General features: G+C 41.3%; 3 protein-coding genes across 5 annotated transcripts; 2 read left to right on the top strand and 1 right to left on the bottom strand.

Moving 5' to 3' along the window:
* The first annotated feature begins 4,950 nt into the window (after window positions 1–4,950).
* Window positions 4,951–18,626, top strand: LOC105026020 (septin-8-A). 2 transcript variants are annotated; one of them, XM_013133506.4, is made up of 10 exons: window positions 4,951–5,625; window positions 9,639–9,753; window positions 10,007–10,202; window positions 10,890–11,076; window positions 11,301–11,462; window positions 11,911–12,007; window positions 12,314–12,482; window positions 13,088–13,220; window positions 13,402–13,589; window positions 17,615–18,626. In XM_013133506.4, the coding sequence occupies exons 1-10, from the start codon at window positions 5,593–5,595 to the stop codon at window positions 17,667–17,669; spliced, it is 1,335 nt and encodes a 444-aa protein (XP_012988960.1). In that variant the 5' UTR covers window positions 4,951–5,592; the 3' UTR covers window positions 17,670–18,626. The 2 variants fall into 2 exon arrangements, with proteins under 2 accessions (XP_012988960.1, XP_019901639.1); XM_020046080.3 differs by lacking the exon at window positions 4,951–5,625 and adding an exon at window positions 5,661–5,770.
* Window positions 18,627–19,318: 692 nt separating this feature from the next.
* On the top strand, window positions 19,319–24,426 carry ccng1 (cyclin G1). Of its 2 annotated transcripts, XM_010897196.4 has the most exons (7): window positions 19,319–19,492; window positions 20,341–20,604; window positions 20,947–21,200; window positions 21,463–21,541; window positions 22,038–22,148; window positions 22,337–22,432; window positions 23,025–23,136. In XM_010897196.4, exons 2-6 carry the CDS (start codon window positions 20,341–20,343, stop codon window positions 22,406–22,408), a joined length of 780 nt encoding a protein of 259 aa, XP_010895498.1. In that variant the 5' UTR covers window positions 19,319–19,492; the 3' UTR covers window positions 22,409–22,432; window positions 23,025–23,136. The 2 variants fall into 2 exon arrangements, with proteins under 2 accessions (XP_010895498.1, XP_010895489.1); XM_010897187.4 differs by lacking the exon at window positions 22,337–22,432 and having other exon boundaries at window positions 19,321–19,492; window positions 23,025–24,426.
* Window positions 24,427–24,494: 68 nt separating this feature from the next.
* Window positions 24,495–27,030, bottom strand: nudcd2 (NudC domain containing 2). Its single transcript, NM_001304222.1, has 4 exons — window positions 26,627–27,030; window positions 26,308–26,356; window positions 25,428–25,579; window positions 24,495–24,857 (listed from the first exon to the last, which is right to left on the bottom strand). The coding sequence occupies exons 1-4, from the start codon at window positions 26,813–26,815 to the stop codon at window positions 24,774–24,776; spliced, it is 474 nt and encodes a 157-aa protein (NP_001291151.1). The 5' UTR covers window positions 26,816–27,030; the 3' UTR covers window positions 24,495–24,773.
* Window positions 27,031–27,350: the final 320 nt, after the last annotated feature.

Below are 27,350 nucleotides of genomic sequence, written 5' to 3'. Positions count from 1 at the left end.
CGGCATCCTGCACAACGAAAATCCGACAACTACGTAGTGAGAGTTAAGAAAAAGAATATGTAAGCAAAAATGTAATAATAATACAAAAATATACATAACACTGTGCACTATCAGCAGTTTAAAAGAAAATAGTACTGTAAACTAGCAGCAATCTGGGTATAAATGGTTTGATAAGGTTGAGAATTGCAGCCATAAAATAACAATTTTATATTATAACATATTTTCCTCTTGACTGGGTTCTGGGAACAGCAGTCATAAGAACAGTTATATGTTTGGTGTCCTATCTGCTTTAGGGCTTATGTTATAAAATCTCACGCGCATCGAAATTTACAGGTAGGAGAAAGGGTTAAGTTGCTATGTCACACAAAGATCGTTTGTAATTGTAGGTCGTTATGGCCTGTCGTCACAACATTTAGGGAAATATAGGCCTACATTTACCTGTGTATAGATTGCAAATTATAGGGCAAAATATGATCATTATTTCATAATAATAGTATTTGCTAATTGCAGAGCCATGGTGACCTTCAGAGAAGACTCAACTACTGGGAATAAATGCATATGGAATAAGCTGTGATGAATGGCCACAGTGAGTATACTGTAGCTGTTTGAATGAAAGCACCATCACTAATGAATGCTGTCATTTCCCCAGACAGGGAGACAATAGCACATTGTTTCCTTAACTGTAACTCATTTTATGCTATTGTTGTCTGTGTTTCAAACTCGGTCAAGTCATTAGTCATTGTTTGTATTTAAGTAAATACAGTATCAATCTGTGTAAACAATGCCTGAACTGATTTATTCACCTAACCATGCACTCTACATTTAAAATGTTTTGCAATGTAAAAAAAATTACATTACGGTTTTCTGTAAGGTTGTAAGATTTGACATAATCAATGGATGCTTTGATGAGTCACCCACTCAATACATATCATTATACAGTCAGTCGCTAGTTGTCAAATGCTCTCAACGAAAGGCTCACATGTAGTTTCCTTGGGTGTGGTGTAGGATTGGGAAAGTGGTGGCTGGGGTTTGGCAAAGTATAACTAATGAATTAAATTTAGTCAGTTTTGGGAATTGCCCTCTTTTGTAACCACTTTCAAATGGCATGTCTGTCAGACAGACAGATAGGTGAGACAGAGAACCCAATGATACAAGCAGAATTCTCTCATATAATATAATAACTAGGGGACCAGCAGCCTGAGTGAACATGTTTAGTTCACTACTCCGCACCTAACAAGCCTCAAGAAAATGAAAGATGCAATCTGAGATTCGTGTTCCAACACAGCAGCAGCCCCAGCACAAAAAAGAAGGGAAATATCCCATGTTGCAGCTTTTAATGACACATTTAAACCTGCGGTAAAGAGAAATCTTAGCTATTGACATATTAGCTTGGTCCATGTACAATGCACATCTTTGGTCAAATCACAAACTGGCATAATAATCCCAAAGAACAGGTTCTCTGAGCACTCCTGCTAATATTTAAACTAAGCTACAACAGCTGTTTAGTTTTAATGCATGACCAAGCTGACATGTCAACAGCTAGAGAAATCCCCACTTTCTGGGATTTTTGTGAATGTTGGAATCTTAATCCTTTAATGATCATGAGGGGAACATTTATGTTTAGACAACTAACTCAGCTGAACAAAATCTCAAATGCCTTGACACAATCCCTATCAGCCCAGGATCTGTGCTTTAAAGCTTCCAGAACAAAAATGTCCATCTGAGTAGAATAGCTTACTTCTTATCTTGACCGCCTCTGGACATCTTTGGACACAGGAATCTGGAAAGGAATGGGGAACCGATAGCGCTCCCTGTACCTCCTAGCACCTCCATATAAACAAAACTGATTCATTTGATGCAAAGGCAACATTCTAACCTCCTACTCATAGCATAGATGGCCTCCCACTAACATATTTTGTCCTATACCTACATTCTCCAAAAGTAGGGGTGGGGGTGCTTTATTATGATGGAAAGAATGTAACAAGCCCAGTTAAACACTTGTAAACTCTCAGGAACAAACAAAGTTTCTTCCAAAATGTTGGCTCCTCTTAGGGAGTTTTCCTAGCCACTGTGCTTCAACATTGTTGTTACTTTCTCCTTGGGGTTTCAGGCTGGGTTTTCAGGCTTTTGAAAGTGTTTAAAATAACCGTGACAACTGCTGATGTAAAAAGGGCTTTATAAATACATTTGGGGTAAATTATCTGCTCCATTCAAGATGTTTGGCAGTTGCTAGAAGTGACAATTGACCCACTGAGCACATCAGAATAGTCAGCATAAGGAACTCTGTTGTAACAAGTTGTTTAAAAAAATATTGGGGCCAGTTTCACAGACATGGATTAAGTCTAGTCTAGGACTAAGAAATCAAGTTCAACAGAACTCCATTTAGCTTTTTTTTGTCCTAGACTAGGCTTAATCGGTGTCTGCACAATAGGCCCTTGGACTTCATTGAATGTGTAATGTTCCTGACAAATAACAGTGGATCTCTCGTTAAATTATTATCATGGACGTGTAGGATTAATGAGGTACCCATTAGCTACTGCCACAAGCAGCAGCTACTCTTCTTGAAGAACTATGAAAGAAATTTTTAGCACTGGTAAAAAAAACACCTTAGAATGATAACATTCATAGAGAAACAAGCAGATGTCTTCATGCACTGCTTTGGGCAAGGTGTGGTTTGCTAACATAGAGTTAAGATGATTCAATGAAATTACATGTTATTTTCCAGACTGTTTAGGATTACACACCTGTGGTACAAATAGACGCACATACAGGCAGATGATGTGTATTTGTTGTTACCTGATAAAAACAACCTAGTGCTGTTTAAAATTATTGTATTTTTTACTTGTTAATACCATCTTATATATCTGCTACCCCTTAATGGGTTACAACATGACTACCAGATGGGAAAAATTCAACCCTCAGTACACCACTTACATGTTCATTACAGCTTTTGTCCTAAGGCTTACAATTTAGCCGCTTGGCAGAATGTCATACAGTCTCAATGGGGTTGCAATAGAGTCTCTCTGTTCAAATCCTGAAAGTTCAGTGTGGATGGAACATATCTGAGAAGTTTCTGCGGTGATACGGCTGTGGTACATCTCTACTCTCCTCCACCTCTTCACCATTGTGCTGTCTGTACCTCCTGCGCTGTCCCATGAGCTTACTCAGTGTGTTCAGTCCCCTGGGAAGCTCCCTGTGCTCCCCGTCCTCGGCCCTCTCCTGACCTCTGTCAGGCTGGGTCGCGTGCGGGTCCCCCAGCAGCTCGCTGATCTTCCACGACGTGCCTTTCTCCAGGTAGTGATAGGGCTTCTTCCCGTCGTTATCCCGCAAATCCACGCTGGCTCCGTAATCTCTCACAAGCAAGGCTATGACTGCGTGGCGGCCGTGTATGGCGGCGACGTGCAGCGCGGTATAACCGGCGCGGGTCTTGCGGTTAACGTCCAGCTCCACGCCTCTCTTCCTGGAGACGTCCAAGATGCTGCGGACCATGCGAGTGTTCCCACCCTTGGCTGCCCAGTGGAGAGCGGTGAAACCAGAGATGAAGTCTTTTGTTTGGGCCAGCTGTGGGTCCTGTAACAGGAGGCGGTCGAGCTGACCCCAGAGACCTGCAGCAGATTTCACCAGCCACTCATGAGCCGCAGTCTCCATAGGGACAGACTGATCAGAGAACTTATCCCAATCTTTTTTGGCCTGGTTGGCGGGAACATTAGTGATGTCGTCCCCCTGTTTTGTGTGCTTGCTCAGAGTTCTCTTTAGCTGCAGAGACTGAGAAGGAGAATACTTATTGGCACACTTGGCATTGTCCCCTTGTTTCTGGAGCTCGTTTGGGGTTTTCTTCAGCTGCGGAGAGCCTGATGTTTGTGGCATCTCCCCTAGCTCTGGATATCTGATTTTTGCACCAGGGGATGTGTATGTTGCTCTGCCCCAGGCCAAGCTTTCTCTGCCTGGGTGTTTGGGAGTCAAGACAGGCTCTGGTTGTAGATGAGCATGAGATCTCTGTATCTCTGAAGTCTTCTGTCCGAAATACACTTTAGAATGGAATCCATCCTGTCTAACTGGTACTGAATCTTCCCTCAGTGAATGTAGTGGGAATTTTACAGCCACAATAGCAAACAGAGGGTCAGTAGCTTTTCCAGATTTGTTGATGCCTTGGTCAGCTGAAACGTTCAGTACCTTGATCGTGGGTGTTTCTTGAGGTGCATTATTAGGCCAAGTTGACCTACCGGAACTGCCAAATCCGACTGAATGCGCATTGGGGCAACCACCCGATTCACGTGCAGAGATATATTCACTATGCAGAGATATATTTTTTACCTCATCGTTTCCATTTATGACTGAAGCACAGTATGTATTGTTATTTTCAATGTCTGTGGTCAAGATCTTACCAGAATTGGAACTGCTGGAAAATCCACTGCGTTCTAAAGAGCTGGGCGAGAACGACGTGTTTGGACTCCATAAACTGTCCTCCAAGACCGACTTGTGTGATTTTATATGAATCTCCCTTTTCAAGAAGTCCTGATATCTATTTTTTACAACGACAAACTTTATATCATCAATTTGTTTCACGAACGCAATACTGTTTATAATTGATTTAAATACATCCCTATTGTGTTTCTTTTCCGCGGGATCACTGCAATTGATCTGATGTTTATAATTATTCAGCAATTCCGAATTCTTCACTTTTCCGCCGTGTTCCAACAAAAAAGTTAGAATTGTTTCCTGAGTCAAAGCCATCTTCTCTTCTCTGCTAATTGTCCCTGCCCGAATAGCGGACAAATGCGAACTTGTTATGGTGAATTTCCCCTCTCCGCTTGCGGACTGTCCCGCCCGTCTTCTTCTGTGATGATGTCTCACGCGCTCAGGGTCTAGTCCTGTCTAGTCTCAAGAAGCCCCCACCCACCCCCACCTGCTGTTTCCGGGGCCTAGTGAAATATGTTTCCTGGGAATTTTCTATTTGCGAACGCGCTATAGGAAGATTGGCCTGGCAAGCGCGCTTCATAATGCATAATACGATTGGGTATATCCCTTTTCTATTATATTTTCCGATATTCAGTGATAAAACACTATTACTATTCTAGTTTTTCATCATAATTTTCTTGAATTAATCGTGTTTTTCCATTAGACAGCAGCCGTTTTTAAATCACCTGTTACATGCAGTAGCCTATAGCCTATCGCAGCATTATAGCCTATTTAGGAACGGTGCCTATCTCTTTAAGATTGCCTGCATGACTGCGTTCATAAAATAGACAAAAATTGCTGTCCATGATTTATGGCATATTTGCGGGTAATCTTCAGACCATACCAACATATACAGCGCATGTTTGCCTGTTTCTCATCTGAGCGTATCTGTTCACATGGAAACCAAAACGCTTATGCCATCCCCCTACAGTACCAAATCAGAGCAATAGAGGCTCCACTAGGTACAGTAGTCTTACTACATGTGAGGCTTTAAGAAATTGCATTCCAGCACATAGGGGGTGTTGTCACGAAGTAGCCATATTGAATGAATTGAGCCGTACCACTGTCAACAGCGCCAGGTCCGGATGAATAGTCTACATCTCGTAGATTCTGCTCCGCTCACGTCTGTTCTTCATGATGCCCGCAACGGACGTAGACATCTTCGTTGTAAGTAGCGTGGTAGGATGTATATTGAGTTTTCACAAGTTATGAATACGTTGCATATTTCATTGTGCATATAATAGCCTACGTTGCAGTGTTGTGCTGGTACATTCTGGTGTAAGGCGGACAAGTCAGTATGCAGCAGCTAAAGGTGAGGTATCATCAACACAAGCAGCAGAGCAGTGATTTGCCTCTTGTGGGGTTTAACAGCCTTCATATAATTTTTTTGACCCTGCTTAGACCTCCGATAGGTTATTCAGAAATGGTACAAGGATAAATGCTATGGACGTGCTTTAAACGTAGAATCGCCAACTGATACTGCTGTAAAAACGCTGTTCTATCAAAATCAAGACACTCGCTGTGCTGTCACAGTACTGAATCAGTAGCCACTCAGTGATACGCTATCTTTTCGGTCAACGGATAGATCAGTTCCGTATGCAGAATTCTAACAGTTTTTAAATGTTTGTAGCCATGCAGGCATTGCCTTTGTGTATGGTTGCGACATGAATCCGTACATCTTTACAATGAAAGGATGTGGAGTTTAACTTTCAGTGCAACTCTAAGGGATAGTTAAGGCTTTGGATAGTTATAAATTGGAGCTAACCTTCGGATAAGAGGATAAGTAGATAAGTAGGAGCCACTTGTCTTTACATTAGGGAACTGAACTAATCCTTAGTTCAGCATTACAAGAACAACAACAACAACACACACATTACACGACGCCGTCAACATTATATCTTTCAATGGTAGTTATTAACTGTAGCTTACTGATTAGACTACAGTTGTTGTGGTGAAGTCTAGACGCCGCGCACACACACACCTACACACTACACTACGGCACATTGATGTGAATCGGATGACAGATTGTTAGTGTGATTTTAAGGGCCGGAAACTTGGATACCCTTTCACCCTGTAAATAATAGCTACACAGAGGGCTCTCTGTGCCCTTGTCTATCTGTGTGTTTGTGCGCGCGCAACAGAGAGAGAAGAGCACTGGACCAGTAGCACAGATTATTGTTGTGTTGAGTACATCTTTGTACTCATCGAGAGCCTTCTATGCTGTAAATAACAACATGGTGTGTCTCTCTGTAGATCTTAAACGGAACCCCATTCCCTACTACTTTTCACCAGTGCTCTTGTCAAATGTGGGGCAGTATGCAGGGAGAAGGGGACCATTTGAGGCTCAGATTCTAAAGACTTCTTAGAATAAGTATCTGGCTGTTAAAAGAGGGATTGCATGGACTGCATGCTAATATTCTGTTTTAACTGCAAATTGTATTAAGCATTTATTTTAGACATTCAGATCCTGCAATATAATTGTAGAGAATAAAGCTAGTAGGCCTATTACAAGCTTGTGGGCAAATAAAGCCTAACAAATAAAGCCTAACACATTTCAAAGAAACTAATCCCATTCACTGAATATATACAACACGAAGGACCAGTTTTGTGTACAGATTAAGATAGTCTTGGAGTACAAAAAAAAAAAATGTGTCCTAGACTTGACCTATTCATTGTCCATGAACTCGGCCAGGACTCTTTTTAGTGAACCTGTCTTTGCAGAGGGAATAGAAATTACTGATCCAAAAGACCTTAATCAGTCCCTTATTCAGTGATTTAGTAGTGGATGAGGTCAGGATGACATCAATAGCATTAAAGATGTTTTTAACATAGAAAGTAAAGGGTAGCCTGGCCACCCGTCTATCTAACATACATTCCATTCTTTACTTGCCAGAATCTATGTTCTTTAATCTACTGAAATAAACATTCTATTATTAATGCACTTGAGTAGGACACATTATTTTAACCAGATTTATTAACCTTCACAGAAAGTATTCACACCCCTTAACTTTTTCCTCAGGTTGATACATTAAAGCCTTAAATAGATTTTGAAAATACCCTATAATAACAAAAGCAAAACTTGTCTTAAAAAATAAAAACAGAAGTATCGCATTTACGTAAGTATTCAGATCCTTTGCTAAGATACTCAAAATGGAGTTCTGGTGCATCCTGTTCCTATTGATCGTCTTTGAGATGTTTCTACAACTTGTTTGTCCACGTGGTAAATTCATATGCTTGGACATGGTTTGGCACATGAAAGGCACACACCTGTCTATACAAGGTCCCACAGTCGACAGTATATGTCCGAGCAAAGTCTAAGCTGTTAGATTGAAGGAGTTGTCTGTAGAGCTCTAAGACAGGATTGTGACAAATCACAAATCTGATGAAGGGTCCCGAAAACATTTCTGTGGCTTTGACAGTCCCCAAGAACAGAGTGACCTCCATCATCTCTTCGGCAATCGGGGGAGAAGGGCCCTGATCAAGGAAGTTACCAAGAACCCGATGGCCTCTTTGACTGAGCTCCTGAGCTCCTGAGTGCAGATGGGAGGACCTTCCAGAAGGACAACCCTCTCTGCTGCACCCCATTGATCAAGCCTTTAAGGTAGGATGGCCAGGTGGAAACCACTACTCAGTTAAAGGCACATGACAGCCCATTTGACGTTAATGGACTCTCAGACCATGCAACACAAGATTCTCTGGTGTGAAAAGACCCAGATTGAAGTCTTTGGCCTGAATGCCAATCATCACATCTGGAGGAAACCAGCCACAGCTCATCAACTGGCCAATTCCATCCCGATGGTAACGCTTGGGGGTGACAGTTTAAAGCTGAAGGGACTTGAAAAGAGCTAAGTACATACAGATCCTTGATGAAAACCTGATCCAGAGAACTCAGGAACCCAACCAGGGCAAAGAAACTAAGCACACAGCAAAGACAACGCAGAAGTTGCTTCAGGAGTCTGTGAATGTCCTTGAGTAGCCCAGGCAGAGCCAACCTTGGCAGCGCTTGAGAGGATCTGCAGAGAAGAAGGGAAGAAACTAGCCAAATACAGGTGTGCCATGTTTGTAGCGACATACCCAGGCGCTTGAACAAAGTACTGAGTGAAGGGTCTAAATACTTATGTAAATGGGAGATATTTCTGTTTTATTTATACATTTCTAAAAACCTGTTTTTGCTTGGTCATTATGGGGTATTGTGTGTAGAGTGATGGAAAAAAGGGGTCTGAATACTTTCCTAATGCACTGTATCTTCCAACCACAATGATTATGAACATATTTTAACTCCATCATGTTTTGTCCAAGTTTTACCACATATTAAAAACGTGGAAAAAACTTTCACACTATACAACCACACTATACATCCTGTGGAAAATGTGGAAAATTGCAGTAAATGTGCGCACACAGATACACTGTGAGTATGCAGGGCCAGTGTGGCATAAAATGATGGATTCTGATCATTTCTTGTGGCCATCAACCCTATCAAATTGCCCACTCTTGGTCCAAATGAAGTTGGTAGCTCAATTACAATGTCTAGACTAGTTGAATGTATGTTTTCAACATTGCTCGCTATATTTCTAATTAAGGCTCCACTTTTTTGAATTAAATTGTTGAAAGACTAGTCTTGGCAATGAGCACCAGGAGTGGAATATGTGTGCTTGAGTAGTAGTTTTTATATATCTATGTGTTGTGTGCTTGAGTAGTAGTGTATATATTGTTGTGAATGACTATTGTAGCTGGAAACGGCATGGAATATTTACAGAGGCGTACAGAGGCCCATTATCAGCAACCATCACTCCGGTGTTCCAACGGCACATTGTTTGCCAATCCAAATGTATCATTATAAAAAAAGGCTAATTGATCATTAGAAAACCCATTTGTAATTATGTTAGCACAGCTGAAAACTGTTGTGATAATTGAAGACTGGCCTTTAGACTAGTTCTGTATCTTCAGCATCAACGTTTGTAGGTTTGATGACAAATACATTAGAGTGTCTAGTTTGAGAAACAGATGCCTCACAGGTCCTCAAATGGCAGCTTCATTAAATAGTACCCACAAAACCCCAATCTCAACAACAACAGTAAAGAGGTGACTCTGGTGGTATGCTGGCCATCTTTGTTCGACTTTCAGGTGCATATGACTTTAGCACAGTACTGTTTTCTGTAATGTGAATTTTCTCCTGTCAGAATGAAGTTAAGCGTAGCCTGGAGCTGGGTGGCCATGTTGGATTTGACAGTCTTCCAGACCAGTTGGTCAGTAAATCAGTCACACAGGGATTCTGCTTCAACATCTTGTGTGTCGGTAAGTAACGTATGAGTCAACATTAGTGACAGGCCCTCAAGCACAGTTTCTGAATGCTTCTCCTCACAAAAAACTTCAAGCCTGAGTGCCATTCAATGTCTACTTCAGCTCTAGACAATTGTGCTTTCTGTATTCAAGAAAGTTCCTCGACCCAGTTTAAAACATATTTGGGTATTGCAATGTCACTTTTACACCCTTTGTCTCACGATCTTTTGACGATTTCTTTTTGCTCATCATTGGTCTCGTTTGTCAGGTGAGACCGGTATTGGTAAGTCCACGTTAATGAACACTCTGTTCAACACACTGTTTGAGGATGAGGAAGCCAGCCACTACCAGAACAGTGTGTACCTGCGGCCCAAGACCTATGACTTGAAGGAAAGCAATGTTCAGCTCAAACTGACCGTTGTCGACACTGTGGGATTTGGCGACCAGATCAATAAGGAGGAAAGGTATTGAACATTACTGCTGAACTGAACGTTATTGAAACCTGTGATGAGCTAAAGGAGTTATCAGATAAAGTGACCTGTCATCACACAAGCTTCAGATGGTTTCAGGTTAAGGTTATGCATGATTAAAGTTCGACTAAGTATTTAAAATAGATTTTGTGTTTAGGTAGTTGCCAGATCCTGCTGAACCCAAGCTCAGGGATTTGGATCTAGATGTAGATTTTGAAAAAGACCAGCATTAAACAACATTGAACATTCAGCATTGCTCCTCAGGCCCTCTCAAGTAGTGGCACTCCAGCCAGCACACGGCATCAAGACACTTGGCATTAGGCCTTTGGGTCTTTGTGCGCAGCAATGAATGGGAAGGGAAGAGAAGGGAGATGGTGAATGGTAGAACTAATGCAGTCTGAAAAGGATGTGGAGTGGTCTGAAAACAGGCCAGTGGGAAAGAGGATGTAAAAAAAGAAATGTTATAACAAAGATGCTGTATGATAATTTTTTTTATTAGAGGAAAATTTAGACCTTTTATAAATGGTGAGAATGCTTTTCAGAATGGAAATGTTTTGTATTCTTGCCACACATGAATATGTATGGTTTCTAAAGGGATAATTCTGGATTTTCGTCTTCACCTACTTCTGTGATTGAAACGGGCCAAACCAAAATACTGACCAATCCATTTTCCCCTCCCAGCTATAAACCTGTAGTGGACTACATAGACACTCAGTTTGAGACCTACCTGCAGGAGGAGATGAAAATAAAACGTTCCCTATTCAACTACCATGACACCAGAATCCATATTTGTCTCTACTTTATCGCCCCCACTGGACACTCGCTGAAATCACTCGATTTGGTCACCATGAAAAAACTGGACAGCAAGGTAATGGCTTGGATCTCTTATTTGTTTGTGTTTACAATGTTAGACACTGTAGAATCAGCTGATTTAAAAGTAGAACTTCATAATGTTTCATGGGGTGTTTTCAAGTCATTCTGAATTCAACAAATCTGTTGAAAACGATTCTGGAACTTCAAACATTATCCCCCTGTGTGTTCAAGTCATTCTGAAGTCAACGATTCTGGAACTTATCCCCCTGTGCACTGCAGGTCAACATAATCCCCATCATTGCGAAGGCCGACACGATATCCAAGAGCGAGCTGCACAAGTTCAAGATCAAGATCATGTCCGAGCTGGTGAGCAACGGGGTTCAGATCTACCAGTTCCCCACTGAGGATGAAGCTGTCACAGAGATCAACTCCTCTATGAACGTGAGTCCGTTGCGCGTGCGCACACGCGCACACAAACAGGCGTGCGCCCACATGAGAGGACACATGCACGCATTCACAACACTGCCACACTTACTTAATTATAGGTGGTCTATTTTGCGCGCACACACACACACAGAGTACCCCCTTCTGATCGGTATTCTATCGGCACACTTGTCCCAAAGCGGTTGAGTCTGCCAAAAACCTGAACACTATTCTTGATTGCTTCCATTTCTGATTAACTGCGCCAGCTGACGAGTCAATCAATCCGATTGGTTAAAAGGCTGTAGTCATCTTTCTCCACACCCCTTTTATGGTTCCACTCAGAACCAACCACTGGTGGGGTCCTCCGTTGGACCCTGTAAATGTTAGGTCTCAACGGGAGGTTATACATGTTGAATGAAGCATTATAAATGCCTCAGTTTGTTGTCATAATGTCCGTTTTACACAGGCTCATCTCCCGTTTGCTGTGGTGGGGAGCGTAGAGGAGGTGAAAGTTGGAAATAAGATGGTGAAGGCCCGGCTATACCCCTGGGGAACCGTTCAGGGTACATATCTCCTTCTATTGATCCCTGTACATTGATTAAACATTTATAATACCATTGAAATGATTTTGTAATGTGGATAACACAGCCGAGAGTCAAATAAAAACTGCCTGGTATTGAGTAGTAACTTGTACTACTAAACAGAGCAAATAATCCAAATCAATAGGCCTGCGCTATAAAACTGAATAGACTACATATCATGCATTCATGTCACACAGCTGACTTGAACGACTATTCTGTATTTATCACCATATTAGTCCAACCGATTTAGTAGAATCCATTCCTGTTGTGTTGTGCTGTGTTTCCCAGTGGAGAACGAGAGCCACTGTGACTTTGTCAAGCTGAGAGAGATGTTGTTGCGCGTAAATATGGAGGACCTGCGAGAACAGACCCACGCCAGACACTACGAACTCTATAGACGCTGCAAACTGGAAGAGATGGGCTTTAAAGATACCGATCCCGACAGCCAACCATTCAGGTGAGTTTGGGACTGGAATTTGTGAGGACTTTTAAGGGTTTGTGGTATATTTCCCATATGTCTAAGTGCTATATTCAGGCAGTGAGAACAGGTCTTAGCCTTGGTATATTGGCCATATACCAAACCCCCTTGGGCCGTATTGCTGAAATATTGGCTGTATCCTCTCTCCTTGTACTTGATTGACTAATTAGGTTACTAACTGGTTAGTTTCTACCCTCACCTGGTTGTTAAGGTGTGAACTGGGAACCAATTTATAGGAAAAACCAAAAACCTGCAGACACTCGGCCCTCCGTGGAACTGTTTGGACACCCCTGACTTAAAGCAATGAGTGACATAATTAAAAGCCGGCGGCCGCTCTCAGTGTTCCCCAATCCACAACCCCTCTCCTCTTCTTTCAACTGTTCAGTACAGCTCCCTTTTCTGTTCAAATGATTGTTCCAGAACGCAACAAAAATATCACACTGAACACTGCCCACATTCCTAATGGGCCCTGGTCTTAAGTAGTGCACTGCACAGGGAATAGGATACCATTTTGGATGCAGCCTTAACACCATTATCCTCTTTAGCTGTAACGTTGCCCTTCTGTTCCCTCACTAATGAATCAGCCTTCAGGAGACATACGAGGCCAAGAGGAAGGAGTTCCTGGGGGATCTGCAGCGTAAGGAGGATGAGATGAGACAGATGTTTGTCAACAAGGTGAAGGAGACTGAGGCAGAGCTGAAAGAAAAGGAGAGAGAGGTGAGCATTCCCGTCTGCCTGGGAGTTGACCGGATTGACAATACCGCTCTGCTCCTGTCCATGTGACATAGACTACTTTGGATTAAATGATAGACGCTGTGGCTAGGATAGAAGGTTCTGGGTTGTTTTCGGACTAGTTAATGGATCCTAATGAACCCCCCCCCCCCCCCCCCCCCCGCAGCTCCACGAGAGGTTTGAGCAGCTGAAGCGGATGCACCAGGAGGAGAAGAGGAATCTGGAGGAGAAGAGGAGGGACCTAGAGGAGGAGATGAATGCCTTCAATAGGAGGAAGGTGGCAGCGGAGACACTCATGGGACAGTCCCTGCAGGGGTCGTCACAACCATTCAAGAAGGACAAGGAGAAGAAGAAGTAAGGGTTTGATTTATCTTTTCTTTCCGTCCGTCTCTTCTTGCCTCTGTCTTTTTCACTTGTTTGTCTCTCTCTGTCTGCCTCTGTCTGTCTGTCCGTCTCTGTTTTTGTCTGTGTGTCCATCCGTCTCTGCTTTAGTTTCTTTTTCTGTTGTGTTTAGCGGTCTGTCCACGCTTTTGTCATCTCCACAGTAAGGGTGGTCACGTCCAGACAGCCCTTAAGGTTTTCAGTGTCATCGTTTAGACTTTTTTAATGAACTCCTCATACTAGTCAGTCAGTTTCTGTAATTGGTCTGCTAATTAGCTACAGTTAAACGAACTCGCTGTTGTTCTGCTTCAGAGATTTCAGCCCTGAAGCTCTGACCTTGTGCTCGGCCTGTCACTGTGGGGTCACACAGCACAGCTGCAGTCAGGAAGCGACTAATGGTATAGAATTACTGTGCCAGGAGCCATCTTGGCTCGGAAATTAGATACAGGGGACATATTGTGGCTGACATTGTGTGCCCAGACACAGCAGTTGAGGTCACAGTTTGCCCCGTCACCGCCAGGCGGCCCGATGCTTGTGGCTCTGTGACACGCACACGCACACGCATGTGCACACGCACGTGCACGCGCTCGCACAGGCACACATACACTTGCATAGACACTCGCCTTCACGCAGATATACACACACTACCAGACAGCCTGGCTGATCCTTGTCTCTGCTATGTGTGACCAGTCAGTCTGCATCTTAGACAGGCCAGGCTGGGTGACTGGCACGTAGACACGTGACTAGATACATTAACACAATACATTAACTCCATTGACACAAGGTTAATACGGAATGACTTGTGTTTTCAGACAGTCACTTTATGCCATACCTTTTATGAGTGCCACTCAGCTGGAAGCTATTCAGTTCAGAATTAGACATATTGCACATTTGATTCTTGTTATCGTTCACAAAGGAGCAGTGTGACATGCTACCCTCCCTCACAAACATATACCATGGTAGTAATACCATGGTACTTTCATTGATATCTGATATACTCTGAATCGTGAACATTTAAAATGTTTACATAACCATGGTATTATGTCAATTATACCACGGTAAAGCTCTGAATCACAGACATGTACCTTGGTTTCAGCAGGTACAATGGTAATTGCACCAGAATGTTATACATCTAAAAATATCATGGTAATTTTATTTTTTAGACACTAAAATGGCAGGAAAATACCATGGTACATGCACAAGTACCGTGGTATGTTCCTGCCATAGTGGTGACTAAAAGATAGTAGGCATGCTGTCATTTTTATAGTACTACCATCTTACATTTTTGTACAGGGTCTGCTTTTCTGTCCCATTATCTATTTGTCTACTGTAATAAAAATAATGGGGAGACAAAAGGGAGACATTTGGATTTGAATTTAACTTCACAGTGACACAATATTGTGATGAAATGTGGAGAAATATAAGGTTGAGTCTGTTCCTGCTCATTCACAGTGAAAACAGTGCCCTCTGCTGGACAGTTAACACATTTGTTTACTGCCAGTTAATTTCATTAATAGACAATTTTTCTATCATTTCTGGAAGTTTTTTATCAGTGTAAAAGACTTCATGATCAACATTCCATATGTTATTTATTCATTTTACACACTGTTTAATTTTATTATGATTTATAACTAATTTAACCAATTCTATATGTTCCTTTTACCATATTATTTTTGCCATATTGTCTTTGTTTCCACTTTCAGTTGATTCATGGCACCACAGCAACACCACGGCAACAAGGAATGTGTCCTTCCTCCATCACCATGAGAACAAGGGACTGTTTTATCTGGACTTTTATCTTCAGGGACATTCATTCTCACACTGTATGAATGGACCCAATGACAACATTTTGACAGTACATGTGAGCGTAGCGGCAGATGAGAGAGATGTGTGTAATGACGAGCTGGTTCTGAGCCATTGTGTATTCAAGGATCATACACAGGCAACTTCATGCTTACGTCCCAAATGACCCCCATCCCTTCACCGTACTACCTTTCACAAGGTAGCAAGCATAAAAGAAACTCCTGAGTTCCAACATCCTGTTTCCAGGGGCAATTGGGCGCTAGGTTAAAGATGTACGTATCCTTGGGAAATAAGATGTTTGCGCAATGTATGGGGCCCAATGAATTCTGGTTGGAAGTAGTGCACTATGTAGGGAACAGGGTGTCATTTGGGACTCAGCCATTATGTCTCTCCAGTGCTGATCTCCAGTGCTGATCTCCAGTGCTGATCTCCAGTGCTGACTCCACAAGACAAATGAAAACAAAACCTGTGGACTCTGTGTTGAGAACTAGGCTTATGTTGTTCTATGTTCCTGTTGTGAATGTGTCTCTGTCCATATACCATTGGAAACGTGACACAATTTTTTTCCCCTCCCTGTGGAAACATGACCTGCACGTCAGTGTTGCTAGGTAGAAAAGACTTGTAGTCTGACATCGATGATACAGCCTGTCTCTATGATTACTTTACATAACAGTACGGGTCTTCTTAGGAAAAATTAAGACAGGGTTATGTAGTTTGCCCATCAAGACATCTAATAAAATGCTAGGACAAGACAGTAGTCCGGGTCTGAAGAGCATCTTATTTCATAGTAGGGCCCCGTTGAGTCAGAGTTTTTCCATCGACCACGTCATCAAATATTCACTGTAAACTGATCTTATTTGAGTGTGCGTGTGCGTGTGCGTGTGCGTGTGCGTGTGCGTGTGTGTGTGTGTGTGTGTGTGTGTGTGTGCGCATGTGCGCGTATGTGCGTGTGCGTGTGTGTGCGCATGTGCGCGTATGTGCGTGTGTGTGTTAACAGACTATGCGTTTGTGTATTCAAATGTATGTAAAGTCTTCAAAGTTTGACTAAGCTATAGTCAATAGAAGTGTAGTAATTAATACAGTGCTCTCTTATGTTAATACAGAACTTCTACACTGTATCTGAATATGTGCAAATTAATACTATAGGTGTTTTTTTATATATTAAGTAGCTGAAATTGCTGATGGTAGAGTATCTGCTATGCATGGGGTGAAAGCTGCCACTCTACGCAACAAAATTCTGTTAAATATGCAAGGAGGAACATTTGAAAGGAGCTGTGGTTTACCAAGCTGAAAGACACAACTAATGGATTATATTCTGAATAGTACTTCAATGTTACTTTTTTCATTCCAATAAAGAGGTCATCAGGAATCCACTTCAGGCATGTATGCATTGGTTTGGGACTTCAGAAGGTGAATGATGCTTTTTAACTCTGTATCTTAGCACTTTATATTGAATGTATAGATGATAAGTCACAGGTTTTTTAAGTCACACTAATTGTTGTTCTCTGTACTAATCTTACCCTTCCTCTGTAATGTATGGAGCAGATGCAGCCATCATATCATACAGACAGTGTTGTAGGGTTGCCTGCTGATTACTTCACCTTTAGATTTTTAGCCTGAGTGCCAGTACGTTTGTGCTGTCATGCCACCTCCAACATGTATGGCTTGACAATGAGCAGTGAAGTAGGAAATACTGCAAACAGATCTGTGAGGTTTGTTTTACTAAGCATGGGTTATCCGAGTTGCATAAGGGATATTGTTTTATTGTTCCCAGGCAAGGAATGAATAAATGAATAGCATTTATTGTCATAGTATTAACCTAATTTTAGCCAGAGGTGGTTAAGTAACAGGCTGTTAATCTAAGGGTTAGCACATGCAAAATACTCATCATGGAAATATGTGCTTGCTAGGCTGCTTGTAGGCACATCATCTTCACATTAATGTCTATAAACGTACAAGGAGAGTATGTGTAGGTCAGCTGATTATCTGCTTGTGCTGACTTGTTAATGACATTAGTGGCTGGTTAAACAGCTAGAAAAGCGTCAAGGAACAAGGTTGTAGATTTAAAGCCAATGTGCTTTTTTTCCCACTTTCATTCCTCATAGCACCCGCCTATGTCACTTGTACTGCATTTTGTCCATATTTGTACTCTGGCCTAACACTGGAATGACCTGGGCCTTTTCTCTTTTCCATAGCTTCTTTAGTCTTCCGTCTGCGTGCTCCCTAACATCAGGAAGGAACTTAAATTAGAAGACTACTTTCTACCCACCAAAAGGATGGCTGTTCTGTTCTTCCCATATTGACAATTAACAATCGAGCATACCATTTTTTACAGTGTGATTTGAAATAACATTTTTGTAAAAGCCTTGCCTGTATGTCCCAGCTGGTACCCTATTTACTGGAAGTGCACTACTGTTGACCAGTCTGGTCAGAAATAGTGAACTGCATTACAGAAACGGGATGCCATTCGGGACACACCCTTGGTTCTATAACCACGGTGACGCTCTGCAGCTCTAACGCTTTATAGCATGCTTATCTGCATGGGGTTTTATAGAATTTTAATCATCATGAAATAACTAGCCTGTAACTAGTCTGTTTTTGATTAAGTTAGCTGGCCAAAGTGCAGAAACAAACTGGCAACCAGGCTAAAAGATCAGGCTCCGACTAAAAACTCCCTGACTCATGTGAGTTAATTTGATTAATGAATGTTAGTTCCTTACCTTTGTCAAAATTCCTGTTCTATTTAATGCCTTTATTGACTGGTGACATTAAAAATGTCTCCTGCACTGTGATCTTGTAAGAATGTTAAAGGGTATTGCAACCAGAAAGTGGTTGTTATGGATGGTTGTCTATAGAGAAAAATTAAGCACTTTATTTAAAATACTGTGACATTGTCGACCCAATACGGTATATTACCTATTATTTCACAACTGATCTGTATTAGTCTATCTAAACAAAGGCTGTGATTTGTGCTGGGGTTCACAGATGTGTAAGAGTAATTCTCAAGCTGTCATGTTTAATTTGTCTGAAATGTGAAACCATATATTATACCAATATTTTCAAATGACACTAAACTACTAAACATTATTATTAGTCTCCCAAAGGATCCAGATAAGGAAATCTATCTTAAAGTATGTTGTCTTATAAATATTATACAATAACGGAATTTGTATTTGCTTGCTATAAATAAAATACTTTAAACATTGACGTTTGGACCTTTTTTATTAAAATGTGTATTAATTTTATTTTGAAAGCTCTGAACTTAGCTTTTACAGCTTCTTATGTCTGCAAAGGGATTAAATAGGTTGTTAGTGTTCCGCTTGACTACAGTTCATCCTACTAGAATGTTCCAGAATCCAGACAGAGCTACTCGTTACTCAAGTTACCAAATAGGCTTTTTGAAGGAGTTTTACATAATGTCAAATATACTCTGTGAACTATAAATATACTATGTACAAATATATTAAACCTTATGGTTAAAGGTCTATTATCAAGATATTAACTTCATTAAAACTAAATCGAATGTAAAAACACTAGTTAATTGACACAAGTTTTGGACTATTCTACCCTACAAAATTGTGCATCCATTACTCATCAACTTGCAAAACAATTCACAATCTGGCACATCCCGGAGAGTGTTTAATACGTTCCAATAGAACTCTCTTTGCGTTCTGTGTTGTCTCTGTCGTTGTTTTTACTAAAGGGTCCTCGTTAACACCCGCTCGGTTTCTAACACGGCCATGATAACAGAACTCCTCCCACTCTCCCGTGTCAGGCGTATTTTTTTGCAGAGTGATGAGTTTGTATCAAATGAAAATTCAGGACCTGGGAGTGTCGTTTCACTACTGGCCAATCAAACCAAGCTGTTTTGGGGCAGGTTCTGGGTCGTTACTAAAGGCTGTAAAGGCCTCTTTCCTTTCGCCTTACGCCAAGGGTAAGGGGTGTGCTTAGGCGGAAAAAAGTCTACGTTTGCTTAAAGCTTTCTTATTGAAAGTATATACTGTTATCTTTTTACCCTTCTTTTCATCTACTTTTTCCACTGCAACAACTTACGCTTCTCATATCAAAACAAGGTAAGAACACTCTTTCACTATTATCGAGCCTTCTTATTTTATACTGTAGGCTACTTACATTGACTTAAAACTGCTTCTCTATTATGCCATGTTGGTACTTTCGTTTCAACGATATGTCGCAATATTATTTTAGTATATGTCTACGGTCTGCTGGTGTTTCTTGGCCTGAGAAATATGTTCGTTGTTTAGTATAAGCTTATTTTACGTTGATAATGTTGGTGTTGCGGCAGCTCCATTGGTCTCTATGGTAGGGAACATGCCCTGACATATCACGCACATCTCTCGCTGACTATGTAATGACGCCGACGCACCAAGTCTTGATTGTTCGCGCTGTAATATTATCTGGATTGTAACACATTTGTATGTACTGTTAAATGTTAGTACAAATCAATAAATATATCTTACGTGGATGATCGGCATCCATCTTTTGACATGCCCAGACATGTCCCCGAACTAAGTTTCCACCCCAATACAAAGAATCAGACCAGTTCAATCCAGTTCAATACAAGAGACCATGGTGACTGAGTAATGAGCAAACATGACCCAACTTGTTCTTGGTTATCTTGTATATAAAATAAAAGGTGGCTGCTCAGTTGTCATGGATTTTAATTTATTATTAGGCTACTATCCCACTTAACACAAGTGTAACCGACTATTTACTAACCTCGGTAAGATGCTACATTAATTCATGTGGATTTATTTAGACCATTTAAGACCCCCTTATAGCCTGCCACTCCCTTGTTCTATAGATGATTATAACAGTGATGATGAAATTTGAGAAGTTATTAGAAATACCATGTTATGGATTGGCCCAATTAACAAGTTAAGTTATTATTCCATCTCCACAGATGCTTCCCACAGTGACTGGAACAGGGGCACTGCCCTTTGCCATTCAGCTGAAGGCTCTGACTGACCAGGAGTTCAGATACCAGCCCAAGCTGAGTGGACTGAGGATCATTGAGATGGCCCACGACAACGGGCTCCGGATGACCGTGCGGCTCAGGGAGTATGAGGTGAAGGACCTCCTGTCTCTGACCAGGTTCTTTGGCTTCAGCGCGGAGACCTTCTCTCTGGCCGTCAACCTGCTTGACCGTTTTCTTGCTGTCATGAAGGTGAGGCCCGAAGATCAGTTAGGGTTTGACATGGGATGTGTTCAAATCTGCCATTCATTGATTTGGTTTTAAACAGAGTTGTTCTAGAGAAAGGGAAATGTCCAGGATTGGCTACAGTGCACCACAATATGTCAAGAACTGGCTTTGCACTGTCAGGGGTCGTTAGGTAGTATGTCAGACTTTGTTGCCTTGGTGGGCTTGGCAAGTTATGAGGCAAGGCCATAATCGCAACTAGGACATAATGAAATTGGGAGTGGTACAATTTAAAATGGGGTTAGTCAATTTTGATAGTGCTTTCTATACGTTTTACAAAGATGGGTCAACCGAACCTTACTCTTACAGATTCAACCGAAGCACCTTTCGTGCGTGGGCCTGTGCTGTTTTTACATTGCTGTGAAGACCTCAGAAGAGGAGAAGAATGTTCCCATGGCCAATGAGCTTATTCGGATCAGCCAGAACCGCTTCACCGTGTCTGACATGATGAGGATGGAGAAGATCATTCTGGAGAAGCTCTACTGGAAGGTTAAGGCCCCGACGGCCCTCCACTTCCTCAGGCTGTTCTACAGCCACATTCAGGACACGCTGGAAGATGACTGGTGAGGAAGAGGATTGTCCTAGTTTGTTCTGTTAGACGGCAAGACCTCATTTTTTAAATGTGCTTCTTTTTACTTGAGGGACCTTTTTAAAGTGCCCTAAAATACGTCTGTTGGTTTCCTGGTTTAATTGGGCCTTTTTCTAAAATGTAAGCTTGCTGGAAATTCTGCATTGAAATTAGTTAAGTTCAGGACTAGGTTTAATGTGTGCTGAGGAAAAAAATCTCTTTTATAAACAAAAGAAAAATGTTTCCCCTCTCTGCAGCAAGGAGATACTAAACATTGAGAGACTAGAAGCCCAACTGAAAGCCTGTCATTGCTCTTTCACCTTCTCTAAAGTCAAGGTAAGTCTGAAAAACTAGTCTTCATTTAGGATATTTGAATGTGTCCTTGTGGGGGAAAAAAATAGTAAGTCATAAACTCACTCCCCATGGCTGCAACTGTTAAGCAGTTCTAGTCGTGACATTGGATCTAGATCTATTTTTAGTGAGGCACTTGGGTCAGGGCGGCAGATAGCCTACACTTTGGACATGAAACGAAACGTCACTGGTTCCAATCCCTGACCCGACATGGTGGAAAAGCTGTTATGCCTTTTGTGCAAGGCACATAACCACTAAATGTTGCCGTATGTCTCTCTGGATAAGTGTCTCCTAAATGAGTAAACAGAAAATAATTATCTACTGGTCCGGGGGGAGGGCTGGTCTGCGTTAAGCATTATGTAGGTTACACAACTTGCTGATAAGTGAAAGACCTTTCTCCACATGTACAGTCTAAAGTTTGGACACTCTTCCCCCATTCACTTGAACTGTAGCTTTAAAGCGAAACTTTCTCGTTCCACAGCCGTCCCTGCTTGCCTTGTCCTTGTTGGCCTTGGAGCTCCAGGAGCAACATGACCACGAGCACGTAGACAAGCTGCTTGACGCCTTCCACCATCTCCAGCAACAACTCACCGTGAGTGTCCGCCATCCTGTTTGGACAGCAAGCCTGGTCCCGGGTCTTTTGGTGCTGCCTTTGTCATACCAAACATTAGACTCCAGCCTTGGCAAGATGGTGCAAACTATCTGGGACTGGAGTTGCTCCCAGTTTTAGCACTCCCTCGTCAGCTGTCACCGTAAACTAACCAGGGTCTTGTTCATTAGGGCATACAACGGAAAACATTTGAAATGTTTTGCAACGGGAAACGAGAGAAAAGACGCAATCAAAGAAAATGAGTGTTTCTTATTGGACAAGTCCAGGTAGTTCCTGTTTGAGTTTTCTTTTTTGTCTTCTCCGTTTGGTGCCCAATGAACACAACCCAGCAATGGAAAGTGTTGTTTACACTGTGGCAGAGTCTCAAATGGCACTCTTTCCCCTGCATAGTAGAGCCCTTTAGGACCTGCTTAGTAGTGAGTAAGGTGTCATTTGAAACCCAAACCTTGTCTGCCAGCTAAGAGGTTTAATCTGCTTTGCTCTTTGTGTTTGAGGTCCGTGGTCCTATTGCCAGTCCCTTTATAATGTCCTTGTTGGTCCATGGAAAATTTTATTCAAGTTAATGATTAAATTCAGTGTCTCTCCAGCTTCTCGATTAAACTTTTGAAATTGGAGCACTCCGGATTGTTTTGAATGATGCAGAGAAACAGGCAAACGTCTGTTCCCATTCCCTGTATAGTAAACAGTGTTTCTGGGCCCTGGTGAGATGGCACTATAAGAGGACATAGACCAACAAAAAGCAGCACTATTGAACTAATGCTTTGGTTGACCAAAAGGTTTTAAAATGAATGCATACTTGTTTCGCTACCAATGTTGACTATTTAAAAAATAAATTTAAAAAATCCTTTTTGTTTTCAGATTAGAGAAGGGGACCTGGTTATGGTGAGGGAACTGGTTATGAAGTGCTTGCTTGAGTATTCATCCACCAGGGTCTCCAAGCCCAACAGCCAGAGGCTCCGTTGGATCATCTCCGGGAGAACACAGCGCACGTTGAAACACAGCTACTACAAAATCACCCATATGCCCACAATCCCAGAGTCCACTTACTAATTCTCTGGGGTGGGTGACCATGTGCACAAAAAGTTTTAGAACTTTAGCATGTTTGTGTTTTAGTTTAATGGAAAAAGTACCCCCCGCCCACCCTGCTAAATAAAGAACATCCTCTGCTTTTTGCTACATGGTCACCCACTGCCACTTACCCACTGCCCTTAAAGAACTGCATTATGGATGATGCAGTTCTTTAAGGGGAAAAGTTCAAAACAAATATTTTCTTTACCCTTTCCTGTCACTGTACTTTTTGAATAAGCTCACTATTTATTAGCCTTAGTCATTGTCATTGACTACGAGTGCGTCCCAATGGCATTCTATTCCCTACAAAGTGCACTACTTTGAGGGACTGAAGTGCTATTTGGGAGTCGAGTGGTTTTATCTGCTCCCATCTAGCGAAGGTAGTCTCCTTCCTGGTTGGATTGCTTGCACAAGTGTACAGTATGTTCTTATTTGAATCAGTACCAACATGAATACTCTTGCATAGTATTCTATCGTGGTTGCTGGTTGCTAGTTTTAAGCAATGAAGTATAGAACCACCTAGGTCCTCAGTCCACTATGTGGAAGAGGAGGGAGAAGGGTTTTGTGAAAATGCATAACAATGGAACCAAGAAATCGGGCCCAAAACCCTTAACTTCCACCCTAGGTTGATAACTGTCCTAAAAATGCACACTCCTATACCCAAGGTGAAAATGTTCCTTTAACTTTTTTTTTTTTAAATACCTGAGGACGTTTGTTAAGGCTTTTCTCAGTGAAGTGATGAAACTAGCGATGATCCAAAACATGTATTGGTTTTTTGCTTACAGGATAGCATGCTCTTTGAGCTGAAACTGGCTATGACTGAAATGTATGTTGCACAGCTCCATTTTGGAAACATCCACTATCTAACGTAATGTTGATTGCTAACAATGGTTACAGATAAATATGATCCAAATTACACTAAATTTTTATTATCTTGATTTGTGACACCTCAAGCCCCTACAAAACTAACACTCAAGTCATATTGTGTTTAAATGCACTATTAGATTAGCACAGTGTTATAGGAAATGAAGTTACTGTTTGATTTGCATTTACTAGAATATTTGACTGTGCTGAGGCTAGCTCCCTAATCTGATTTAAAAACAAAAATATTCAAATGTAGCCTCAATGTTGGAAGTAAATCTGTTATTACCAAGGTGTTTGGACCTTTCAATAAAACATTATTGAAAAGCTGTTTAATTGCACTGTCTTCAAATTTTCTTAAATCACTCAGACTAGTTTTCAGGTTTTTTTTTATTATTTCAAAATCCACAAGTTTACTATTATGAAAGTCAAGGTTTGGTAAAATCCAATTTTAACTCAAAAGGCTGTATTTTATGGCTTACAGTGAAGTAGAGCTTCAAATTATTAAATACTGTTATTCAAACCAATGTTCCAGAACTCTGTCCAAAAGCTGCTCTTCCTGTTCATGGTAAGTCTTCACTCCCAGACCGTATTTAGGTCTCAAGTGTTCATTTGACACTGGGATCAGGCATATTGTACTCTAGTGGCTGGACACTTGCTGTTCAACAATTGGTCACTTCACTTCCGCAAGCTTGAGAAGTCAGGCCCACCACCTGCAAAGTTCCCAGAGATGTCCGCTCCACTGAAATCAAATCCAGGGTTCTATTGAAAAGGAAAAAAGTTGTTGAATTCCGGGTGAAATGGAGCTGAGACGATAAACCAAACATTATTGACATCCACTTATGGTTGATATCACCTAAAAGTGAAAGAAATTGACTCAGTAAAGCACAACAGAAATGCATATTCATGTTTTAAATAAATCACTCAATTACTACATCAATTTGGAAAGTTTATTGCTATATGGATTTGTCCTCCGTAGCGCACAATTACAGGATTAAAGCAAGACTACCAAAGAACATACATTCTTTCCAATAGCTTGAGATGAAGGCCTAAATTCAATCAATATCTGCACAATTTGCCATGGTAAACTAAAACCTACCACAGGGTGACCCCCCCTTCATGGGTATGTGTTCACTTCTCAAATGTAGAAGAGTGTAGGCACAGAAGGAACATTTTACACACCGAGTAAACATTGCATAATGTTTACTCTCATAATTAAGAAGCACTTTTTTCAGTGTCACGAGCTGTATATGAACCCCAGAGTCCCATCTCATTATTTTGAACAACCTCTGTTCCTGTAGTATTTACTGTAATATCATTGGTCTGTCATACCTCTCTTTGGAACCGCTCCAGAGTTAGTTTTCTCTGCATCTGGTCCAGGACCCAGGCGTCAGCGCAGTACTCTCCCTCAAGCAGAGAGGCCCAGCAATTACCTGCTTCTCTGTTCGTCTTCATCAGCACTATCCGGACCATGCACTTGTCCTCTGAAACAGATCATAAGAGGGGTGGAGAATGGATACATGTTAAGAGTGAGCACTTGTATGAAACCGTTTTTATGCCAGTTATATAATCAAACTTAAGGCCGACACTATGCGTTGATTTAGAAAAGTGGTTCTCAACAGTGGGGTTCAGAGACGTGCCAGTGGGGCCTTGATGATTAGGAAAACTCATGAGAAATATTTCACAGCTTTTTTTAAATAACCGAATGACATTTCAATGAACCATTTGTAATAAGTTATATGAAAGAATTGGTCAGGAGTTTGAATACTTTTGCATAGCACGCTATATAAAACAGCAAACTTTTTAGAAAAAAATATATAATTAATTCCAATATTTTCTTGGTCTGAAATGCGCCAAACTAGAACATCTGCCAGGAATTTCAGCTACTGCCCTGCAATTTTGACCAACATTTTTACAACGGGTTTGCCCACTAACATTTTTACAACATGAACATTTTCCTCACCCATAAAAACAACAGACGAGTTGCATGAATAGGCAGCCCCTAAAACATAAAACAGGGCCAATCTAATCCTTGAAGCTGACGTGTGCTGCCTTGTAAAAGATCTCTACAAGCATTGACCATGAAACGACAGGGAATATTTCATCTTTCATAGAATAGGGTTATGAAATATTTTCTGGGACGTAGGTGGCCTTGGAGGCAAAAATATTGGGAACCGCTGATTTAGATGACAGTGGATAACTGAAAACCCACCTAATGTCCATGTTCCTTCATCAGCAACTGTAGTGCCAAATAATTTACCCTGGAAGTATACAAGAGGGTTATAAGCAAATACAATATGCAATCCTGGGTCAGGTTCATAACATTTGTGATTCTTGGAACCATTACAGCAAACAAAATGTTTCATTTTCATTTAGTGAAGTGCATTTTAAGAGGGTTTATTAACATAAAGCATACTTGCAAAAAGCATTCACTGACATCCAAAATAACCTTTTATCACCTCTGATAGTAAAACTAAACGAGATTTGGGAATATGACTGTTTGCTGAAATCTATTTGGTTGTGCTGCCTACCTTGAAGACTTGTTGTCCTTTGACATGTAGTTCTATCTGTTTTGAGCCCAGATTGCATTTTACTTCTTTGCCAGACGTCCCATGCGGTACATTTACTTCAATAAATACCTCTTCCATGGTTTGTGACCAGCTTCCCCATGGTGTTTTACAGGGAATAACACCGCTTCTCTCTTCAAAATGGACCGACATGCTGTCTGCTGCTGACTAGCAACCCTCTCACATCAGTGATGGCTAGCTAACGTTAGTTATCCGGCTAGCTAGCTCACGGTTTTTATTCTCCAAAACGATATTTAGTTCCCAAAATCTACAAACCTATTGATATACCCCCATCCCAAAAAACTATAAAACATTTGAAAAGTTGTGTGGTGTAGTGCTTGTTTACGACTGTCCATGCAGGAAGATCTGTTCTTTGTTGGTGGATTTTCCGGTGGCTCTAAACTGCGAATGACAACGGAGTGCACCACCTGCTGTTTAGACGAGAGGTGCACAAAAAGCAAAAAATTGCGTTAAAAATAGGACGTTGCATTCTTACAATGTCATTAGATTTTTAGATTGAGACTATAAAATTTAACCCCTCAACTATCATAGCTCTTAGATACAACAAAACTGAAAATCGTAAAACATTTTCTGTAAGCCATCTGTCAGTGTCTCTTACCTAAGTGCCACAGTCTAAACATGGTTTTCTGTACTAATCTCCTAATTCGATTACTTTACAAATCCCCGT

The sequence above is a fragment of the Esox lucius genome, chromosome 4 (genome assembly GCF_011004845.1).
Source record: "Esox lucius isolate fEsoLuc1 chromosome 4, fEsoLuc1.pri, whole genome shotgun sequence".
Lineage (NCBI taxonomy): Eukaryota > Metazoa > Chordata > Actinopteri > Esociformes > Esocidae > Esox > Esox lucius.
This window is presented reverse-complemented; position numbering and strand designations above follow the sequence as displayed.

Coding starts and splice junctions, on each gene's coding strand:
- nudcd2 (NM_001304222.1), bottom strand. CDS start 26,815: ATGTCGGTCCATTTTGAAGAGAGAAGCGGTGTTATTCCCTGTAAAACA. Junction 26,357..26,626: donor AAGGACAACAAGTCTTCAAG/GTAGGCAGCACA, acceptor GTATACTTCCAG/GGTAAATTATTTGGCACTAC. Junction 25,580..26,307: donor TGAAGGAACATGGACATTAG/GTGGGTTTTCAG, acceptor GATCTGTTTCAG/AGGACAAGTGCATGGTCCGG.
- LOC105026020 (XM_013133506.4), top strand. CDS start 5,593: ATGATGCCCGCAACGGACGTAGACATCTTCGTT. Junction 5,626..9,638: donor CGGACGTAGACATCTTCGTT/GTAAGTAGCGTG, acceptor TTCTCCTGTCAG/AATGAAGTTAAGCGTAGCCT. Junction 12,008..12,313: donor CCCCTGGGGAACCGTTCAGG/GTACATATCTCC, acceptor TGTGTTTCCCAG/TGGAGAACGAGAGCCACTGT.
- ccng1 (XM_010897187.4), top strand. CDS start 20,341: ATGCTTCCCACAGTGACTGGAACAGGGGCACTGCCCTTTGCCATTCAG. Junction 20,605..20,946: donor GTTTTCTTGCTGTCATGAAG/GTGAGGCCCGAA, acceptor TTACTCTTACAG/ATTCAACCGAAGCACCTTTC. Junction 21,542..22,037: donor TCACCTTCTCTAAAGTCAAG/GTAAGTCTGAAA, acceptor CTCGTTCCACAG/CCGTCCCTGCTTGCCTTGTC.